The sequence below is a fragment of the Stomoxys calcitrans genome, chromosome 4, assembly GCF_963082655.1.
Source record: "Stomoxys calcitrans chromosome 4, idStoCalc2.1, whole genome shotgun sequence".
NCBI classification, from domain to species: Eukaryota; Metazoa; Arthropoda; class Insecta; order Diptera; family Muscidae; genus Stomoxys; species Stomoxys calcitrans.
In genome coordinates this window covers 9,311,956-9,333,881 of record NC_081555.1, presented here as the reverse complement: position 1 = coordinate 9,333,881, position 21,926 = coordinate 9,311,956, and the positions used below count along the sequence as shown (strand labels likewise).

General features: G+C 39.2%; 1 protein-coding gene across 1 annotated transcript in view; it reads right to left on the bottom strand.

Moving 5' to 3' along the window:
• Positions 1 to 3,533: 3,533 nt before the first annotated feature.
• Positions 3,534 to 21,926, bottom strand: part of LOC106081402 (uncharacterized) — a 22,506-nt gene continuing 4,113 nt past the window's right edge. The window contains exons 2-10 of the mRNA XM_013243315.2: positions 18,824 to 19,205; positions 17,896 to 18,347; positions 17,720 to 17,799; positions 13,626 to 13,724; positions 13,049 to 13,305; positions 4,533 to 4,724; positions 4,301 to 4,470; positions 4,049 to 4,225; positions 3,534 to 3,949 (exon numbers count right to left, since the gene is read on the bottom strand). Of these exons, the coding sequence (XP_013098769.2) occupies positions 3,642 to 3,949; positions 4,049 to 4,225; positions 4,301 to 4,470; positions 4,533 to 4,724; positions 13,049 to 13,305; positions 13,626 to 13,724; positions 17,720 to 17,799; positions 17,896 to 18,347; positions 18,824 to 19,205 (2,117 nt within the window). The 3' untranslated portion in view covers positions 3,534 to 3,641. The remainder of the gene's footprint in view (positions 3,950 to 4,048; positions 4,226 to 4,300; positions 4,471 to 4,532; positions 4,725 to 13,048; positions 13,306 to 13,625; positions 13,725 to 17,719; positions 17,800 to 17,895; positions 18,348 to 18,823; positions 19,206 to 21,926) is intronic.

Here is a 21,926-nt window from a genome sequence, read left to right as displayed (position 1 = left end):
GGAGTCGAGGGCTAGATTCCGCAGTCCTGATTAAAACTATGCTCTTTTTGGAGAAAGAATATTAAAACTACCCTTTGTTTGGAGAAAGGTTTTTAAACTAATTTTTTTTGGAAAAAGGATATTAAAACTACTATTTCTGTGAAGAAAGTGTATTAGAACTACCCTTTCTTTAAAGAAAAGGTATTGAAGCTATACTTTCTTTAAAGAAAGGGTATTGCAACGAACCTCTTATTTGGAGACAGGTCATTAAAACGTCCCTTTGTTTGGAGAACCGGTATGAAAACTACCTTTGTTTAGGGAAATATTATTCATACTATCCTTTTTTGGAGAGAGGGTACTAAAACTACCCTTTCTTTGGAAAAGGTATATTAAAACTACCCTTTCTTTGGAAAAGGTATATTAAAACTACCCTTTCTTTTGAGAAAGGGCATTCACCTACTTTTACGAAAGGGGCTAAAACTACTCTCTTTTTTGAGAATTGGTGTCGAAACTACCCTTTCTTTGGATACAGGGTATAAAACTAAAAGTTTGGTGGAGAAAAGTATTAAGAACTTTCTCTTTCGATTTCTAAGTTATCCAAACTACTCTCTCTCTTGAGAAAGAGTGTTAAAACTACCCGATCTTTGGAAAAAGTCTTTTAAAACTACCCTTTCTTTGGAGAAAGGGTGTTAAACTACCCTTTCTTGAGAGAAAAGTTATTAAAACTACCCATTGTTTTGAAAAAGGATATTATAAACTACCCTTTTTCTGGAGAAATGGTATTAAAACTGCCTCTTCTCTTGGGAAGTTGTATTAAACCTACTCTTTCTCTTTAGAAAGTTATTAAAACTATCCTTTCTCTTGAGAAAGGGTATGGAAACTTCACTTTCTTTAGAGAAAGGTTATTAAAACAACCCTTTCATTAGAAAAAGGCTTTTAAACTACCCTTTTATGTGAAGAAAGGGCACAAAAAATACTCTATCGTTGGAGAAATTGTACCATTTTTACTGGAAGAAAGGGTATTAAATCCATTCTTAGGGAAAAAGATATTTCAAGTAACCATTTTTGGGAGAAAGGATATTTTTAATACTTTTTCATGCACACCATAAAGGTTGCACAAACACTGAAAATGCTAATATTGATGATATAGGATAAAGTGGAGTTTTGAGTATGTCCACAATACCAGAGAATTGTTCTAAATCTTACAAAGGCACTGAAAATGCTTAGAAAGCGAACTATGACCTTCGTCGTGACCTTAAACTCTAACGAATGATAAAATCAGTAAGGAAAGGCAAAAGTCGGGCGGTGCCGTCTTAATAATGCCACCACCCTATTGGTTCAAAGTGGGAGCTATATTTAATTCTGAACCAATTTTGATGGACCTCGCCGGATGTTTTCAGATGGGTTATTAAACAATCCCTATAAAATTTTGACCAAATATGTTCAAACTGTAATAATTACGATTCACAAATGACAACATTATTGCAAATTACCCAAAATCTGACGAACCTATCTAGATCTGAACAGATTTGGAGAAAACTTCTCAAATATTGTAGTAGTTGTCGAGGAAATCGTTGTGCACAGTTTTGGCAAGATTGGTCAAGAAATGCGCTTGCAGTGGCTCTAGAAGGGAAAATCGGGCGATATACATATAGGACAGCTATTGGTTGCCCAAAAAGTAATTGCGGATTTTTTAAAAGAAAGTAAATGCATTTTTAATAGAACTTAGAATGAACTTTAATCAAATATACTTTTTTACAGTTTTTTTTTCTAAAGCAAGCTAAAAGTAACAGCTGATAACTGACAGAAGAAAGAATGCAATTACAGAGTCACAAGCTGTGAAAAAATTTGTCAACGCCGACTATATGAAAAATCCGCAATTACTTTTTGGGCAACCCTATATATATAAATATTGGCAGATTTTTATGAAATTCACCATTAATGTCGAGAGTCCTAAGAAAATCCTTCCTGCCAAATCTCTAGAGAATCGGTTAACAAATGACTTTTTTATTGCATTATTATTATATCCAATATTTCCAAATATATCCAAATCTGTACCAATTTTTTCCAATTTCAATAGGTTTCGTCTCTCGGCCGAAAGACATGTCTGCACCAAAATTTAAGACGATCGAATTAAAACTAGGACCTGTATTTTGTGCACAATTTAACATGGACAGGCGGACATAGCTAAATCGAATCAGAAAGTGTTTCTGAGTCGATCGGTATAATTATCAATGGCTCTATCTCTTTTCCTTCTGGGTGTCACACAAATGCACTGTACAAATCCCTGTAACACAGTAGTGGTGTAGGGGATACAAAGAGTGAAAGATTATACAGATGTCCTTAAAATATTTATGATATTTACTTACTTTACATTCCATTATTTGATGCGAACAGACGTAATCCACTTTAATGCTTACTCCAGAGAAAGTTCCATACTTTTTGTTAAAATTGACTTTGTAGTTATGTTTTATTAGGTTGAGGATACCTAGGATATTTTTCTGCACCTACCTTAATAAAGTTAACCTTTCGCAAATAGCTTTTCTGAATGCCTACTAAAGTTCAGTTAAAAAGAAAAAACTATGGCTTTGCTTAATGGCTCAAACAAAAGAATAAGGCAATTGTTATAAACTTGTGTATGGTAGACGAGAAAAAAAAGCAAGGGACTTGATTAAGACCCTTTTCTATAAAGTGATTCATGCCTCAAGTACTAAGAATGGAAAAACAACAAAATTTACTTCTTAGCCTTTACATAATTTTTCCCTAGCATTTCTAAAGTCTTTTAAATATCGCGCCCCTTTTAATGACTTTTTCAAAGTCAATGTGTTGTTTTTTTGCTTTTTAAATCATTCCTTTTTTCCCAGCTAGCTTTAGAAAGTCTAAATATTTCGTTATTGTTGTTTCTCTTATAAATAGATGCCCTAAAGGTGTCTGTCTGCCTGTTTGCCTTTTGGGCTTTTTGGCCTTTTGCCTGATATGATGTAATTAGTTGTAAATTGTTGTTATGGGCCCCTAAATAATAATTTGCATATATTATCATATTGTTTTTTTTATAGGTGTGAATTTCATTCATAGGTACACATGGTTCATAATTAATTTGTAGTAGGTTTCATGGGGCTCCTAAAAATATGCAAGGAATTTTTGCATATAGTACAAGTATACTTTTAAAGTCTAAGGGAAAAGCATATTAGTCAATTTTGTGTGTGAATATGGGCCAGACATTTACAAGTGAAGAATCTTTAAGGCTACAGTGAGTTTAATGAAAATCCATTGCCTATTTTTAGGTAACTTTATTTAACAAACTTTGTGGAATACTTTTAGACATTACATAATACATCATTTAATGCGTTCGCTTAAAAAAGCTTTTATACATCTTATATACAAACATAGAAACAAAAAATATTTACAATAACATAAATTTTTAGACTTATCTTATAGATGAACAAATAGAAAATTTAACTAAATTTTGTTGTTCGAACAAAAAGTGCTTAGGGGAAAAACCACCATTAACCTTAAAAAAAACTGTTGCATACTTAACAACTAAACTGGTCACTTTACACATATACAATAATAATATATTAACATATAAGAACAGTCACTAGATTTCGCATAGGCATTTTCTTCGATACTGCATACATTTTGTCCCCTCCCCACACTATGCACTATTTGTGAAATAAGATTTTAAGCAAACGTATGACAGGCGATTCAAAGGCCACCGATATAAAGAAGGCTGCTATGAAGGAGACCACAGCATTGCCAAAAAATATGACCGTAATGAAGAGAGGATTAAGATGAATGGTGCCATCCATGCGATAGGACAGCACCAACATTATGACCGGATGTATCAAATAGGCACAATAGGTGAGTCGCGACAAAGGCCACAGGCATCTATAGGACAATATGCGATTCATGGTGGGTGATAAATTCCAACAGCAAGATAAGACAATCCATATGAGAGCCACACCGAAACCTAATGAATTACAAAAGATGTGTGGTAAGTGAATATTTTTGCTGGCTATGCTGTAAACCCAAAGTGGGTGGGCGTCTTTGCCGTTAAATGTGTACTTACCTGTATGGGCCATGCTTACATAAAAGGCTGTGGGTACTTCATTAAGCTCACCATGCCACACGCCACAAATTATTAGCACTAATAGACCCAAACTCAAAAACCATAACAAGGTATTCAGGCGTCCCGACACCTTAGGCGGTGTGCGCACTCTGCTCATAATGTAACCGGTTAGCATGCCTGTGGGTCAAAAGTCAAAATATGAAATATGACACCTCATTCCCAAATGCTAATGTATGCAAAACAAATTATTACCTATTATGTAAGGACCCACACGTTGCCAAGGCTTATCGTATAGGAAATCAAAGGATTCAAACGGACTGGAGACTTTATGGGTGTAATGATAATGCAAAGATATAACACCCGAAATACCCCAGGAGGAAAGCAAAAATGTGACAAGTGTTAAAACAACAGCCTTGGAATATCTAGGGAGAAAAAAATAGAAAAAATCCTTTAACAATTTCCTTGCGATGCCTTGCTTACTTACCTCATTGAGAACATCAGCAGAAAGGAAGCCATTACAAAAAATTGCATATCATTTGCCATATACCAACTCCATATCATGCATATCTCCTTTAAGGGATAAAAATTATTTATATACAAAATGTTGCGCCACCAATATTGGCCACATGTCTGATACGGTACGGATGGCTGAAACACCGAGTTGTCAAATGTTTGTCTGAAAATGTGCGAAAAAAGTTAAGAATAACAAATCAAAAGATGACAAATAGGGTAGGATTTATCCTTGCTGCTTTGCATTTCCCATATAAAATGTGAGGAAGAAAAAAGAGGGATATTCATTCTTCATGGAAAAAGGTTGATTGTGTCGACATTAGGTAGTGATTACCAGGAAACGATACGATTGAGCACGAAAAATAAGGAAAAAGGAAAGATCAATAAACAGCAAATCAATCATCTGTAATAACGATAGGGGTTCGCAGAAAGTTCTTGCTAAGGGTTATGTGATAAGTGATTAAATTGTGGGAAAATGGGATGCTGATATGATATAAAATATTCTTATAAATGTCATATTCGAAAGGATTATGCAAAATTAAAAATATAATTACCCTCCTTGACGAATAGATATACCCTGAGACAGGTAATACCCTATAGACCGAGCCGAACTTTGGAAACCCGCCAACTCGGATACATGTTTAGCACATTTCATCAAAACTAGAGAAAAAAACACCATTAATCCATTTTTTGATAAATGGGCCATTTACCATCTATCTATAGAACTCTGGTACATATTATACAGATATCGTCAAAATCCAGAGAAAAAAGCTCTTTTAGGAGATGTATCGAAATATGGTCTTATATAGATCAAAATCGGTACAGGCGTTGAGGGGTCTAGTACAACTCACTCTAACAAATTTCACTTATATCGGATAATACATTTGTCATTTTAGGGGTAAAAATCTTTAATCCAGGAATCGATATATATTACAGCTATATCAAGTTAAGTGCGATCTTGACCATACTCAGTACGGATCACAAGCATCCTAACACAACTCACTCTGCAAGATTTCGGCGATATCGAGCAATAAATGCGATTTTTTACATTATATTGTTGAGGAGCCTAAATTCTAAATAACTCACTGTGTCAAATTTCAAATCGAATCGGAAAATGGGTATAATAAAGGGGTCCAAGAAGTCAAGTCGAAAAATCTGAGGAGTGAGTAAGGGTAAGGGTAAAGATAAGGGTAAAGGTAAGTGTAAGGGTAAGGGTAGTGGTAAGGGTAAGGGTAAGGGCGGGGTAAGGGTAGAGAAGAGGGAATGGAATAAAAAAGAGCATGGAGCGAAGATCGTGGAGCACTGAATGGGTACGATATCCACTTCAAGATATCTGGAGCGGATATCGTGGAGCCCTTGGCGAGGAGACGAAGGGATAGGGATAGGGATAGAGATATGGTCAGGGATATGGTCAGGGATACGGACAACGATATGGACAGGGATATGGACAGGGATATGGACAGGGATAGGGTTAGGGATGCGGATTGGGATTGGGATAGGGATAGGGATAGGGATAGGAATAGGGATAGGGATAGGGATAGGGATAGGGATAGGGATAGGGATAGGGATAGGGATAGGGATAGGGATAGGGATAGGGATAGGGATTGGGATAGGGATAGGGATAGGGATAGGATAGGATAGGGATAGGGATAGGGATAGGGATAGGGATAGGGATAGGGATAGGGATAGGGATAGGGATAGGGATAGGGATAGGGATAGGGATAGGGATAGGGATAGGGATAGGGATAGGGATAGGGATAGGGATAGGGATAGGGATAGGGATAGGGATAGGGATAGGGATAGGGATAGGGATAGGGATAGGGATAGGGATAGGGATAGGGATAGGGATAGGGATAGGGATAGGGATAGGGATAGGGATAGGGATAGGGATAGGGATAGGGATAGGGATAGGGATAGGATAGGGATAGGGATAGGGATAGGGATAGGGATAGGGATAGGGATAGGGATAGGGATAGGGATAGGGATAGGGATAGGGATAGGGATAGGGATAGGGATAGGGATAGGGATAGGGATAGGGATAGGGATAGGGATAGGGATAGGGATAGGGATAGGGATAGGGATAGGGATAGGGATAGGGATAGGGATAGGGATAGGGATAGGGATAGGGATAGGGATAGGGATAGGGATAGGGATAGGGATAGGGATAGGGATAGGATAGGGATAGGGATAGGGATAGGGATAGGGATAGGGATAGGGATAGGATAGGATAGGGATAGGGATAGGGATAGGGATAGGGATAGGGATAGGGATAGGGATAGGGATAGGGATAGGGATAGGGATAGGATAGGGATAGGGATAGGGATAGGGATAGGGATAGGGATAGGGATAGGGATAGGGATAGGGATAGGGATAGGGATAGGGATAGGGATAGGGATAGGGATAGGGATAGGGATAGGGATAGGGATAGGGATAGGGATAGGGATAGGGATAGGGATAGGGATAGGGATAGGGATAGGGATAGGGATAGGGATAGGGATAGGGATAGGGATAGGGATAGGGATAGGGATAGGGATAGGGATAGGGATAGGGATAGGGATAGGGATAGGGATAGGGATAGGGATAGGGATAGGGATAGGGATAGGGATAGGGATAGGGATAGGGATAGGGATAGGATAGGGATAGGGATAGGGATAGGGATAGGGATAGGGATAGGGATAGGGATAGGGATAGGGATAGGGATAGGGATAGGGATAGGGATAGGGATAGGGATAGGGATAGGGATAGGGATAGGGATAGGGATAGGGATAGGGATAGGGATAGGGATAGGGATAGGGATAGGGATAGGGATAGGGATAGGGATAGGGATAGGGATAGGGATAGGGATAGGGATAGGGATAGGGATAGGGATAGGGATAGGGATAGGGATAGGGATAGGGATAGGGATAGGGATAGGGATAGGGATAGGGATAGGGATAGGGATAGGGATAGGGATAGGGATAGGGATAGGGATAGGGATAGGGATAGGGATAGGGATAGGGATAGGGATAGGGATAGGGATAGGGATAGGGATAGGGATAGGGATAGGGATAGGGATAGGGATAGGGATAGGGATAGGGATAGGGATAGGGATAGGGATAGGGATAGGGATAGGGATAGGGATAGGGATAGGGATAGGGATAGGGATAGGGATAGGGATAGGGATAGGGATAGGGATAGGGATAGGGATAGGGATAGGGATAGGGATAGGGATAGGGATAGGGATAGGGATAGGGATAGGGATAGGGATAGGGATAGGGATAGGGATAGGGATAGGGATAGGGATAGGGATAGGGATAGGGATAGGGATAGGGATAGGGATAGGGATAGGGATAGGGATAGGGATAGGGATAGGGATAGGGATAGGGATAGGGATAGGGATAGGGATAGGGATAGGGATAGGGATAGGGATAGGGATAGGGATAGGGATAGGGATAGGGATAGGGATAGGGATAGGGATAGGGATAGGGATAGGGATAGGGATAGGGATAGGGATAGGGATAGGGATAGGGATAGGGATAGGGATAGGGATAGGGATAGGGATAGGGATAGGGATAGGGATAGGGATAGGGATAGGGATAGGGATAGGGATAGGGATAGGGATAGGGATAGGGATAGGGATAGGGATAGGGATAGGGATAGGGATAGGGATAGGGATAGGGATAGGGATAGGGATAGGGATAGGGATAGGGATAGGGATAGGGATAGGGATAGGGATAGGGATAGGGATAGGGATAGGGATAGGGATAGGGATAGGGATAGGGATAGGGATAGGGATAGGGATAGGGATAGGGATAGGGATAGGGATAGGGATAGGGATAGGGATAGGGATAGGGATAGGGATAGGGATAGGGATAGGGATAGGGATAGGGATAGGGATAGGGATAGGGATAGGGATAGGGATAGGGATAGGGATAGGGATAGGGATAGGGATAGGGATAGGGATAGGGATAGGGATAGGGATAGGGATAGGGATAGGGATAGGGATAGGGATAGGGATAGGGATAGGGATAGGGATAGGGATAGGGATAGGGATAGGGATAGGGATAGGGATAGGGATAGGGATAGGGATAGGGATAGGGATAGGGATAGGGATAGGGATAGGGATAGGGATAGGGATAGGGATAGGGATAGGGATAGGGATAGGGATAGGGATAGGGATAGGGATAGGGATAGGGATAGGGATAGGGATAGGGATAGGGATAGGGATAGGGATAGGGATAGGGATAGGGATAGGGATAGGGATAGGGATAGGGATAGGGATAGGGATAGGGATAGGGATAGGGATAGGGATAGGGATAGGGATAGGGATAGGGATAGGGATAGGATAGGGATAGGGATAGGGATAGGGATAGGGATAGGGATAGGGATAGGGATAGGGATAGGGATAGGGATAGGGATAGGGATAGGGATAGGATAGGGATAGGGATAGGGATAGGGATAGGGATAGGGATAGGGATAGGGATAGGGATAGGGATAGGGATAGGGATAGGGATAGGGATAGGGATAGGGATAGGGATAGGGATAGGGATAGGGATAGGGATAGGGATAGGGATAGGGATAGGGATAGGGATAGGGATAGGGATAGGGATAGGGATAGGGATAGGGATAGGGATAGGGATAGGGATAGGGATAGGGATAGGGATAGGGATAGGGATAGGGATAGGGATAGGGATAGGGATAGGGATAGGGATAGGGATAGGGATAGGGATAGGGATAGGGATAGGGATAGGGATAGGGATAGGGATAGGGATAGGGATAGGGATAGGGATAGGGATAGGGATAGGGATAGGGATAGGGATAGGGATAGGGATAGGGATAGGGATAGGGATAGGGATAGGGATAGGGATAGGGATAGGGATAGGGATAGGGATAGGGATAGGGATAGGGATAGGGATAGGGATAGGGATAGGGATAGGGATAGGGATAGGGATAGGGATAGGGATAGGGATAGGGATAGGGATAGGGATAGGGATAGGGATAGGGATAGGGATAGGGATAGGGATAGGGATAGGGATAGGGATAGGGATAGGGATAGGGATAGGGATAGGGATAGGGATAGGGATAGGGATAGGGATAGGGATAGGGATGGGGATGGGGATGGGGATGGGGATGGGGATGGGGATGGGGATGGGGATGGGGATGGGGATGGGGATAGGGATAGGGATAGGGATAGGGATAGGGATAGGGATAGGGATAGGGATAGGGATAGGGATAGGGATAGGGATAGGGATAGGGATAGGGATAGGGATAGGGATAGGGATAGGGATAGGGATAGGGATAGGGATAGGGATGGGGATGGGGATGGGGATGGGGATGGGGATGGGGATGGGGATGGGGATAGGGATAGGGATAGGGATAGGGATAGGGATAGGGATAGGGATAGGGATAGGGATAGGGATAGGGATAGGGATAGGGATAGTGATAGTGATAGGGACAGGGATAGGGAGATGGAGCGGCGGGGGGAGTGGAAGAGAAAGAACACGATAGGGTCTGGTGCCAATATCATGGTGCTTTGGATGTGTTCAAGGAGAGGGCGAAGAGAAGTTCCCGAGAGAAATTATGTGGAAAATAAGAGGGCCCTAGTGAGGCATCTAGGTTGTGCAAAGTGCTCTCTAAGGATCCCAGCACCCCTATTTGCGGCGGGAACAGAGAACCATTAAAAAATCAATTGAACCATTGATGGAAACGCACTTTACAGGCACCCAGGAGGTGCATCTACGGAAGAAATTATCAACTACAATCTAGACGAAGAGAAGAAAGTGAGAGCAATTCTCACTTTCCAGCTGTTTAAATCGAATGGGTCGAACTGCAGAAGAGTCTTGGAGTAACTCTGTTTTGGCTGTAATGGATTTTCAGAAGGTGGAAAGGAAGAGAGAGAGGATATGGTGAGGGAGTGAGCGGTTGGGTCTGGAGAGAATATCATGGTGCTCTGGTGGTGTTAAAGTAGAGAGCGAAGAGAAGTTCCCGAGCGTAATTATGTGGAAAATAAGAGGGCCCTAGTGAGGTATCTAGTTTGTCCAAAATACTCTCTAAGGATCCCAACACCCCTATTTGGGACGGGAAGGTGGAACTTCAACAGATAACAATCAGATATTAAGTTATCGATCTAGGTATCGCAATACTCACAGAAGGTGCATATACAGAAGTGTTTATCAACGACAATATAGGCGAAGAGAAGAAAGTGTGAGCAACCCAAAGCAGGAAGAATAAACAACAGCACGATCATTCTGTGATAGTTTTCGTTCAAAACACTGGAATGACTGATAGAACAGGGCAAGTACTACAGCCGCCAATGAAATCATATCGAACATAGCAGAGGAAATAGGTATGCGAATGCGTAGCATAATGAGAAGATGTATATGGCTAGCAAACTGCTAGGATGCTTTACAGTATACCGAAAGAGGACGAAGATGAGATGGAGATCACTGAGTACAATCACGGGCTGCACACTTGGGTATACATCATAATGATTACTATCGATGCTGTCTTGATGAGGAGGAGACGTTTCAGCACTTGCTCTGCACATTTAGAGAGGCGGCTTTTTTCGATTTAAGCGATCTTTCAGATGTTTCTCTGAAGAGTCTCCAGAGTTTTGAGAACGGTTTGGTTTTGACGGGGTACGCTATGAAATCGTACAAACGCGGTTATGTATCCATAAACGAGCCACAGCACTGGTTTGCACTCACCGAGTAAACACTCAGATGAGCGTAGGCCTATGCTCCCGTGGTGCCAATAAGGCTTCCGGGATTTAACGATACAATTCGGTTTTTGGTTAATAACACTTCTGATTTTCGAAAGTTGGCGTCATCCAAATTTAATACGTTTGTACTTGTTGTTTACACATTTAGTAAGATTTCTCAATTTCTCCTATTCTCGACGCCAGAGTGTGGTATAATTTAAACTGCTACAGCTCAACAAAATACATTTTACTCTTGGAACATGCATCCAAATGAGCGAGTTGTTGTTTGGAGTTTTCAATTTATGCGTAATTCGATTCCTATATTTAATTATTGGAAGGGGAGCGCCCCAACCGAGCGGGCAAGTGCTTCAAATATGACAATATGGGACTCAAACTAAAGATATTTGAGATTAGATTATTATTATCCGACAGAAATATAGAAATGTGTACCCAGTAAGGCCCACGGGTCTATGGAAATAATGATCCTCTCCTATTACACATTATTGTATTGTGATAAAACTGGGTTGTGAATATATAAAACCATATTTTGTTCCATTTGTAAAGAAGTGCCTGATTTTTCTGGTCATCTACGAAAGTTAGTTTGAAAGTATAAAATTTTGTGCTAAAAATTATTATAATGGCCTTGATAGAGATAAAGCCTTTAAAGCTAATTTTTACAATCGCTAGATCTTAGATATGAGCGAGTTGTTATTTAGAGTTATCAATTTATATGTTATACGATTCCTATATTCAATTTTGGGAAGGGGAGCGCCCCACCCGAGCGGGCATGTACTTCAATTTTGATAATATGGGACTCAAACTAAAGATATTTAAGAGTAGATTACTATTAACCGACAGAAATATAGAAATGTGTACCCAGTAAGGGCCTTGGGTCTATGAAAATTATGATCCCCTACTATTATACATTATTGTATTGTGATAAAACTGGGTTGTGAATATATAAAACCATATTTTGTTCCATTGGTAAAGAAATGCCGGATTTTTCCGCTCATCCACGAAAGTCAGTTTGAAAGCATAAAATTTTGGCCTAAACATCATTATATTGGCCTTGATAGAGATAAAGCCATTAAGGCTTATTTTAACAAACGCCAGATCTTAGATATGAGCTAGTTGTTATTTAGAGTTATCAATTTATGTGTTATATGATTCCTATATTTAATTTTGTGGTTATGGGAAGAGGAGCGCCCCACCCGAGCGGGCATATACTTCAATTATGACAATATGGGACTCAAACTAAAGATATTTGAGAGTAGATTACTATTAACCGACAGAAATATAGAAATGTAAACCCAGAAAGGGCATATGGGGTCGAAAGTATGCAATTTTGGGCTAAAAATTATTATATTGCCATTAATAGAGTTTAAAGCCATTTTTAAAAGAGGAAGTACAAAGTACCGTTATTTTTAGAAGTTTCTTTAGTTTAGCATAATTTCGAAGCACACATAGCGCTTAATCAAACTTGTCTTATGGCACCCTTAAGAGGAATTATAAAATTTTCATTGTACGTTTTTCAATATACACATTTTAAAATTTTTATTTTCAGATTTTTCCCCACCCAATTCTTCATGGATAAATGGTAAGTGTTGTAAAATCGAATATTACTTAGACAATATGAACTAAAATAATTTTATATTGGCAAACTAAAACTTTCTTAGACATTTTTTTTTCTTATAAAGCGGTTATGGTATCTTTGACATGGAAATATTTTCTTCTTTTTTTTAAATAATCCCTTAATCTTATTATTTATTGCATTTTGTTTGACAAGCTTATCAACTTTCTTTTTCACTTACCTTCTGGCAAAATCATTGAAAAATATCACAAATAAATAGGTGGGCGTCAAGCGAATATAGCGATATATCACCACAATGGTGGTATCCAAAAATCCTTTCTTCAAAAATTGTGAAGTTCTCTCGGGTAGTTTTTTATCCTGTTTCAAATAGAGTAGCGTGACCAAAAAGCCGCTTATAAAGAAAAATGTGTCCACGGAAAATGTGGCATTGCCTATGAATTGATACCAAGTTGTGCGCTCCACAATGACGCGGGTAAACTAGGAAAAATAAAAATAATAAAAAAAAACAAACTTAGAATAAGTGAAATGAAATGAAATAAAAATTCCATTCTATTTGCTTTAACATGGCAAATGTTTGGCTTGTTATGCCATTTTCCCATACAAAATAATGACAATTCAAATACACCACAATAGGAAAATATTTCAATTTTCCTTTGGTTTTTTTTCCATCTTTCTTGCTTTACATCGTTTTGTGGCGGATCTGTATCGTTGGTATTTCCGTCTCGAAGTTGACGAGATGTAGCATAGAAAAGTAGCAAGCCATCTCTGACACTTTCTTATGTTATATGTATATTTACCCGATTTTCGCCAATGTTGAATACTTGCAGATATGTATGTACCATTATTGTCCACATCACGGAAATAACGCGCAATCCATGAACACAGGATGTTTGACTCTGTAAAAAAAACACAGAGAGATAGATACGGAAACAAGTTTGTTAAGGGAACTTTTGTTACGACGGCAAGAAGATGAAGAAGAAAAAAATTTTTATATGTAACAAAGAATGTTGGCAAGGCCTTGATGATAACACTCTGAATATGAATTGGTATTGAAAATGAAGGAAATGTATAGAGATAAAATATTATTGATATGGTTTTGGTTATGCGATTGATATACAAAAATGTTGCTTCTGTTGATTTTTTCTTTCACTTGATTTGTTCTATAGGTTTTGGTATATTAAATCGATTGAAGAGAAATGTGGCGTGTAAAAAATTGTATTTCCAAGTTTGGTGATTTAAGGAAAGGAAAATGTGTTTGTCTTAAATCATTGGGTAAGAGGATTTCCGTGAGATATTTTCTCAGGCAGTGGAATGCTGTCAAACTGGGCGGCTGTGTGAGCTTTTTTATAACCACCACCATAGGATGGGGGTATACGAGGGTTGCCTTTTATATTTTGGGGTTAGAGAACATAAAAACAAAAATTATTCATTGAAAATCGCTTTGTTGCTTTTCAAAATATTCCCCACTAAAATCTATACACCTTTGTATGTGTTTGAACCAATTGTGGAAGCACTTCTGCCACTCTGATTGAGGTATCCTCAAAACAAGCATTTTGATCGCATCAACCTCTTCTTCAGGTGTTGAAAAACATTGACCTCTCATTTAATTTTTTACGTGCGGGAATAAAAAGTAGTCATTCGGTGCCAAGTTAGGACTTGGCACGGATGACTCATCAAATCGATGTTTTGAGTGCTAAACAATGCAGTTGTTTTATATTCTTGGAGCATTTCTTTCGAACTATCGATACGAGCCTTTTTTTTTTGAGTGATTGACATATTGACATATCCGACGGGAACAAATTTTTTTGACGGTCAAATGTTCATACAAATTTTAATATATGCTGGTCCCACTAAAGCCTAAGATTGTCTCAATCTCATGATACATCACATGACATCAATGGTTTTTGGAACAACAACTGATTTTGGACGACCTTCACGAAATTCATCTTGGAGTGAACTACGACCTCGGTTGAATTCATCATACCATCGTTAAACACTGGTCCTTGATGGAGCTTCATCGCCAAAAATTTAATCGATAAACACTGATCCTTGATGGAGCTTCATCGCCCATTGAATTAAGTTCATCGATGCACTGTTGTTGAGTTAATCCACATCGAAAGTTGCAAAAAATAATCGCACGAAAATGTTCACGGTTGAATTCCACTTTTTGAGGGAGAAGAATATTTTAAGTTACTGTAAACAACACAAAAAGTGCTCATATGTCAAACTGTTTTGAGTACGTATAACCTCAAAAAGGTCTAGCTTTACGATAGAACTGTCAATTGGCAGATTGCAAAACAAGGCTTGTCCAATCCCGAAATATAAAAGGCAACCCTCGTACTTATCTAGTCATTCCGTTTGTAACACCTGGAAATATTCGTCTAAGACCTTATAAAGTATATATTGGGTTGCCCTAAAAGTAATTGCGGATTTTTTAAAAGAAAGTAAATGCATTTTTAATAAAACTTAGAATGAACTTTAATCAAATATACTTTTTTTACACTTTTTTTCTAAAGCAAGCTAAAAGTAACAGCTGATAACGGACAGAAGAAAGAATGCAATTACAGAGTCACAAGCTGTAAAAAAAATTTGTCAAAAAAAATTTGTTTTGGGCAACCAATACTTTATGTGGTCTTAGATGAATACATCAAGGTGTTTCAAACGGTATGACGAAATTAGTATATCTCCATTCTATGATGGAGGGCATACAAATTTTACAAACAAACGACCTTTGGTACACTCCTCGCGGCCAAGTCTGCCATGTTAGACCTCTCTGTCATTTATTAGATATTGTCAAGGAAAAAAAAATTATCGTTATACCATGAGCTTGGATTTTATTCCAGGATTTTTCACATTCCACTTTGACTTCACAATGCTCATACTGAAAGCTCTGAGGTCCGCCTAGCTGTCAAAATCAAGGCTTTTGACTTCTGTTAATGTTATGGCTCAGTCTTCTGTCTTAAAAAGAGTTTAAGCACCCGGCAGTCCCAACAACATGTCAATATCAGGTGTATCGCAGGCCAATAGACGCCCTGTCTCCATTCTGGAATCGTCCATGAAGTTCGAGGCATTGCTGTCTTTAAACTCTATATTTTTCGCCCAATTTTTCCCCATTAAAACAAATAAAGAAAAACAAAATATTAAAAAAAAAAAAACAGTGAAAGAAAAGCTTCAGCAGCAAACTACATAGGATATGTAGTATACATCCCTGGTGTTTAAGCATGCATAAAGTTATTTGAACTTTAAAGCAATGTTTACCCGACCGAACGGCAAGTGCTTACCCAGAATATCCTTTCTTGGATTTGGGTCGGTGACTGCTAGTCTGAGGTCCTTCTTAGCCTTTACGGAGCATATATCATATCCAACATAGAGCTGACAACAACCGTTATCCTTCAGAATGCCAAATTTCCTTAGCCTTATAAGTGATGTCTTGCTATTACTTATCTGTGATCATATCCTGCTCGATGAGTCCAGAAATTTTACTGGTTCTCTTATGCCCATCTCCATAAGGCTCTGGAGTAACGGACGAACAAAATCTCTAAATCTTCGTTGTAAAGCTTAAAGCTTAGGGTAGAAACATAAAATGTGTTTAACTGTCTCTTTCCTCACCTTGTCTCCCCTCGGCGGCTTGCATTTTGCATGATAGGGGATTGGGCGGAGACCGCCACCACTTGGTTACTACTTTTTATATAAGATTCGTACTCAACATTGAAATACTTTTCATTTAAGTCCCATTTTGTACTGATCGGCCTTTATGCCCGTTCCGGGGGTTATGGGGTAGGGCGTTCCCCCTCGGTATTCATTATTAAGATACAAACCATAATTCGCGACGAACAAAATCTCTAAATCTTCGTTGCATGAGCTTAGGGTAGAAACATAAAATGTGTTTAACTGTCTCTTTCCTCACCTTGTCTCCCCTCGTCGGCTTGCATTTTGCATGATAGGGGATTGGGCGGAGACCGCCACCACTTGGTCTCTACTTTTTATATAAGATTCGTATTCAACATTGAAATACTTTTCATTTAAGTCCCATTTTGTACTGATCGGCCTTTATGCCCGTTCCGGGGGTTATGGGGTAGGGCGTTCCCCCTCGGCATTCATTATTAAGTTACAAACCATAATTCGCGACGAACAAAATCTCTAAATCTTCGTTGCATGAGCTTAGGGTAGAAACATAAAATGTGTTTAACTGTCTCTTTCCTCACCTTGTCTTCCCTCGGCGTTCCCCCTCGGTATTCATTATTAAGTTACAAACCAAAATTCGCATAAATATGTCGATCCATATCCGATATATCGGAAAATACGGATCCGCTTGTCTTCGGTTACATTTATATAAAGACTCCTAAATATGTCTGGTCTGAAACTCTAAATCTTTTTGGGGCTTTGCTATACTAACCTATTATAATCACCCAAAAATGGAATTTCGCACCACCCACGTTTCGAAACAACGAAGAACTTCTTGGAGAGCTCTTTCCTGCCTTTGAAATATGCCTGCTGTGCCCCATTAAAGTTATTCGGTGTCAGTCTTTTTCTCAAGGAAATAGAGTTTTTTTTGCTGCTTGTCGACACACTCTAATGTATCGGATATTGTCGGTAGACCAGTTTCAAATCTCATATATCCATATCCCTTATTTTTTTGTTATATTGCTCGCAATCATCGATTGTCACTTTAGCAACCAGATGACAGCTAACATCGAAATAAAATATCTATTCTTAGTTTTGGTTCATAAGTTTCGTTCGATTGTTTCTTACCACCCCAAGATTTCTTCAAATCCCTACAATTCTCTATGATTTATGTGAGCATTTATTGCCAACTCATGTTTAAGCATTTCTTATTGGTTTTAAAAACTTTTGTCCCCTCCCATCCTAAACAATTTTCATTCTGTCTTACCTCCTTGCTAGGATCCAAACTTAAGATTGTAGAGGCATTTGTTTGAAATGCAAAACATAGTAAAACTTGTTCATGGATACCTGTAAAGAGAACACAAATCCAATTGAAACTTTTTGAAAAGTTTCTTCAAACTAAGGCTAGGGTCGCAACGCAACGCAAGGCATTACGATACTCACCCAATTGTTGTTTGGCCTCATAGGTTTCAGGAGCGCCAGCATTGCTGGTAGTCTCAATGCGGTATTCCATGTCATGAGCGCTATGTGAACCATTGGAGTTGCTGCTATTGTTATTATTGTTGTTGGAATGGCCAAGACCAGAAGCTCCTTGGCGATTGGAGTTGATGTCCAATTCATGTTGGCCATTAAAATAGGATAATTTTTTGCCATTTGTATCGTTGTGCTCATTTGTCTCAGTGCTGGCATTGTTGTTATCGTTCAACGAGGACATTTGATACAATTCAAAGGATTTGCCATTATCCGCAGATGAGATGTGATGTATGGTGGGTGAATCAACTTTGGAGCCACTTATAACAGCTATGTGGGTTTGTTGTTGTAAACGTTGTTCACCCAGACGCGATTGATACCAAGTAGCAGAGATTATTAGCAGGAATAGAGTTAACATGAAGCTCCTGGTTCAAGAAAACGAGAGAGATGAAAGGAAGGAAGAGAAAAATAATAATTAAATTTCAGGGTTCTTAGAGAAGAGGGTATTGACAGAAGAGTGACAGGATTTTGAAGCAAAATATGAATAATGCAACAAATTTTGCCAATGAACATTTCACTAAGGAACAGGGGCAAACTTCTCACATATCAATGAGTACAGTCCGATTCAATCTTAAGCTTAATAATGAAAACAAAATTTTAACATTGAATTATGACATCAAGAATTTGAATGAATAAGTGGGCCCTGAGGCCTACTCATGGAAGCTGCCCTGAACTGCCAACTGTTCAGCATTGGTTTATCCTGCAAAATGTGATTAATTACCAAGCCTTCTTTGCTTGAACGGTGAAAAAATTGATTTATATTCATTTCAATTCAAAAATTCCATCACTCTCAAAAGTACACCCTCTACCTTGACTATTGACTCCTTCTTCAATAACTTACGCAAATATTTGAAATCTCAATTCACGCCAATAACTGTATAAGCCCGGCACTGTTCTCACTCCCAATATCTTCACCACGGCCGGTGTATGGCTGCTATTCATTGACGTCAGCATGCTGCCATGCGGATCAATTTCCAAAAGATGTTGCACATCCTGGGCCGTACAGGATTTGGGTAAACATTCGCCGACCTGCAGCCTGGCACTAAACTTGTCCGGCAGTTCCAGCTGGAAAACAATCAAGGCCACATAGAATTCAAATTCGAAATGCTTGCGTTTTTCAGGATCCAATTGACGGTTGAGTTCATAGCAGAATTGCCTTTGGCCCAGCCATTTGTCGTTGCCAAATAACAGTTGTCCCCGATAACGAGCAGAGGAATCATATGCTGTGAATTATTTGAGGGATATGATGAGGAAAGAAGAAAATAAAAATAAAATAAGGGTTTAGAAAAAAAGGGATTTTCATTATTTCCAAATCACTGAATTGGGCTCTGTGTAACTTATGAATGAGAGATTTTTTCTGCTTACTTCACTGAAAGCTGAACAACAAAGTTGAGAAAGGCCAAAAGAATAAAAGAGAGCATAAGAACAAGTAAAAAGGCATTAAGTTCGGCCGGGCCGAATTTTGGATACCCACCACCTTGGGTATATATGTAAACTCCTTTCATCGCAATCCGGTGAACATTGTATAACTTATGCACCCAAATTCGGCGGGGATATTGAGTGGTCTACTAAACATGAGTCACTGTTGACTTTGGTACATCAAATTTCAACAAAATCGGGTAATAAATAAAGCTTTTATAAGCTTCTGACTCTTTATCGGGATATCGGTCTGTATGGCAGCTATATCTAAATATAGTCCGACCCCAAACATATTAAGCTCGAATATTGGGAGGCTCAAGACAACTCACTGTTTCAAATTTCTGCGAAATCGGATAAAAAATAAAGCTTTTATGGGCTTCAGACCCATTATAGACAGATCGGTCTATATGGCAGCTATATCTAAATATAGTCCAACCCCAACCATATTATGCTCGGATATTGGGAGGCTTATGACAACTCACTGTTTCAAATTTCAGCGAAATCGGATAAAAACTAAAGCTTTTATGGGCTTCAGACCCATTATCGGCAGATCGGTCTATATGACGGCTATACCTAAATATAGACCGATCTAAACCATATTTGGGTCCTATGTTGGGAAACTACCCACCGTTTTAAATTTCAGCGAAATCGGTTAAAAAATAAAGCTTTTATGGACTTCAGACCCTTTATCGGGAGATCGGTCTATACGGCAGCTATATCTAAATATAGTCCGATTTAATCCACATTAAGGTCAGGTGTCGGAAGGCCTAAAACTACTCATTGTTTTAAATTTCAGCGAAATTTGACCGATCTAAACCATATTTGGGTCCTATGTTGGGAGGTCTAAAACTACCCACCGTTTTAAATTTCAGCGAAATCGGTTAAAAAATAAAGCTTTTATGGGCGTCAGACCCTTTATTGGGAGATCAATCTATACGGCAGCTATATCTAAATATAGTCCGATCTTAACCATATTTAGATCAGATGTCGGGAGGCTAAAATTAACCCATTGTTGCAAATTTCAGCGAAATCGGAAAATTAATAAATATTTTATGGGCTTCAGACCCTTTATCGGCAGATCGGTCTATATGGCAGCTATATCAAAATATATTCCGATCTGAACTATATTTGGGTCAGATGTTGGGAAGCCTTAAGCTACCCACTGTTTCAAATTTCAGCGAAATTGGATAAAAAATAAAGCATCTATGGACATTAGACCCTTTATCGGCAGATCAGTCTATATAGCAGCTATATCTAAATATTGTCCGATTTTGCCCCTTCAAGAACTTAACCAGCGTGCATCAAAAAGACGTATTTATGCCAAATTTCAGCTCAATATCTGAAAGCTGTAGAGTGATTACAACAGACGGACGGACAGACACACGGACATCGTTGATTCGTCTTAGAATTTTACGAAGAACTGAAATTTATATACTTTGTAGGGTTGGAAATTTATATTTCGTGGTATTACAAACGGAATGACGAAATTACTATACCCCCATACTATGGTGGAGGGCATAAAAATGGTCACTAAACCAAATTATTTGCTTCGTTTTCATTTTATGGTTATTTTGCCGTTTTGATGTTTTTTCACTGAAGCGTTATAATTGTCTTGTTGTAACCCTGAACTATGGATAAATTGAGCGTTAAATTCATAATTTAAACGATTTTTAGTTGTTTTCCAAATGGGGAAACAATTTTTGCTGATAACCATAATATTTTCACATTACACTTTAGGTGGTTATTGTATTAAGAGGATTGCTTGGACTAAAACCAGCCCCCATAACGATAATCATAAGACGGACATGGTATGATGATCGAAGGGGCCGAACTTAATATCCCTTATTTACCATGGCTATTGAGGACACTAATAAATCTCACTCCTACAACTTTCGGGAAATGAGGCATTTGATACATTAGTTATGAGCTCAGAGGTGAATTGGGATTTTTGCTTATATGACAGTTGATAGCGAGTTGGGATTACCAATGGGGGGTCGTGGATTCGATGCCTAGCAGTGGTATAACAACGTCCATTGTGGTATTACAATGACCTACAATAGTCTAAGTGAGTCTACAAAGGACTATCTAAACTAACCCCATATGTGTTTAAACAAAAAAACAAATAGAACAGTTAAAAAAGTTAGGCTTTACGATAGCCGGGCTTCTGGTAAATGGGTCTTTAATCGGTCTATATGGTAGCTATATCAAAATAATTATACCCACCACCTTAGGATGGGGGTATACTAATCTAATCATTCCATTTGTAACACCTCAAAATATTCGTCTAAGACCCCATAAAGTATAAACATTCTTGATCGTCTCGTCTTTTTGAATCGATCTAGCCATGTTCGTCCGTCCGTCAATCCTTCCGTCTGTCGAAATCACGATAGGCGTCGAACACATAAAGCTAGCCGCTTGAAATTTTACACAGATACCTGATATTGATGTAGGTCGTTGGGGATTGCAAATGGGCCATATCGATTCAGATTTAGATATAGCTCCCCATATAAACCGATCTTACGATT